Source organism: Sinocyclocheilus rhinocerous, unplaced genomic scaffold, assembly GCF_001515625.1.
Source record: "Sinocyclocheilus rhinocerous isolate Xijiao unplaced genomic scaffold, SAMN03320098_v1.1 scaffold560, whole genome shotgun sequence".
In the NCBI taxonomy this organism is placed as follows: domain Eukaryota; kingdom Metazoa; phylum Chordata; class Actinopteri; order Cypriniformes; family Cyprinidae; genus Sinocyclocheilus; species Sinocyclocheilus rhinocerous.
The window spans coordinates 77,199-78,919 of NW_015637123.1; the positions used below are offsets into that span (position 1 = coordinate 77,199).

General features: G+C 37.5%; 1 protein-coding gene across 1 annotated transcript in view; it reads left to right on the forward strand.

Annotated features, from left to right (window-relative positions):
- Positions 1–339: 339 nt before the first annotated feature.
- LOC107748496 (Fc receptor-like protein 5) overlaps positions 340–1,721 on the forward strand; it is a 14,628-nt gene continuing 13,246 nt past the window's right edge. The window contains exons 1-3 of the mRNA XM_016563288.1: positions 340–374; positions 900–935; positions 1,268–1,540. Coding sequence (XP_016418774.1) covers positions 344–374; positions 900–935; positions 1,268–1,540 — 340 coding nt within the window. The 5' untranslated portion in view covers positions 340–343. The remainder of the gene's footprint in view (positions 375–899; positions 936–1,267; positions 1,541–1,721) is intronic.

The following is a 1,721-nucleotide window of genomic DNA, read 5'->3' on the forward strand; positions in this document are numbered from 1 at the left end:
GAGCTGAAAATAAGAAACAACTGAAAAAATTTTTTTTTCAAATGAAGTCAAGGCACCTTTATTTATAAAGCACGTTATACAAAACATATTGAGTCAAAGCAGCTTTACAGTATTAAACAGGAAAATAGTGTGTTTATAATGCAAGAGGACAATAGTAAACACTCAGTTTTTCAGTTAAAGTCAGTTCATCATTGATTCAGTGATATCTGTGCAATCAAGTCCACAATATTGCCAGAAATTATGTGTCCCCAACTAAGCAAGCCAAAGGCCACAGCGGCAAGGAACCAAAACTCCATCGGTGACAGAAATGGAGAAAAAAACCTTGGGAGAAGCATTCAGCAGTATGGCGCTCAGTCAACTTCCTCTTGTGCTCTGTGAGTATTATTTTCTCTTAATGTGTTTCAGTGGAATTGCTATTATATTATATAAATGATCAAGTGTTTTAGTGTTCCTAGATTTATGTCTTTTCTTGCTGCTCTCAGAGTTTCAGATCCAGCTCTAGTCCATGATATATGAGTGAAGGATGAGTCTGAGAGAGGAAGTGTGCAGTTAGTGCTGTTTGTGAAAGAGAAATGTACTCTGTTGTGTTGTAGATCAGTGTGTTTGGTCAGTCATTCAGTTTTGTGTGGTGTAATGGTGTTGAATCAGTTCTGTTGGTTTGTTTCGCAGTTATTGTAGTATTCACTAGTACACAGTTAGTAAGAGTTTGTCTTTATTCTTCAGCTCGTGATCAGACTGTTAGCGTGAAGTTCCCTAAACAGTTCTCTGCTATTACCAAATCTATAAAATACCAGTCAGATGATTTCATGTTTATCTAGACACATATACAGACCCCCTTAATCTTTATTATTATCAGCTCAATCTTCACATTGTAATGAGGTTTCTCTTTGTGTTTTTAGTGCTGATTTCAATCGTCTACTCTCAACATACTGAAGGTGAGACAATTTGATTCCTATATTTCATGACATATGACTGATTCTACAGTAACTGTTACAAACCAAGATATGTTTCTTACATTCTCTGTGAAATCAAAATCAAAACAGTGAGAGACAAGATCTTCTGTTGGAAAACTTGTTGAAAAACTTTCACAACTCATGTTTCAAAATTCCCAATGATTGTATATTGACAGATCTTTTATAAATGACTATAACAGCTTTAGAGAACAACACGTGAGTCTCATCTGATTTAGCATGTGTGTGTTTTAGACTCAAGTAACTGTTCATACAGTAGCACATTATTTTTATTGTGAATTGTTGCTGTTCTACAGAAACACCAAAACCCAAAGTGACCATCAAACCTGATGAACATGTATTCAGAGGAGAGACAGTCACTCTCAGATGTGACATATATAGTGAAGGAGTCACTAGCTGGGAGTACATCTGGAATAAAGATGGTTCATTCTACCGTGTCAGTGAACTACAGGAACTCCCATTCAGTCCTGTTACTGAGTTTGACGCAGCTAAATACTGCTGTTATAGAGCAGAGAGAGGAGGATCACGCAGCTCACGCTGCAGTGATGAAGTTACACTGACAGTATCAGGTGAGTTTGATCATCTCTTCACACACACACAAGTTTAACATGTTATTAATGAGTGATTTCTCATCTTCAGTTCCCAGAGCAGTGTTAAGTGTTTCTCCACAGAAGTGGCTGACTGAAGGAGATTCAGTGACTCTGATCTGTCAGGTTAACGGCTCCTCTACAGGCTGGACATTCAGCTGGT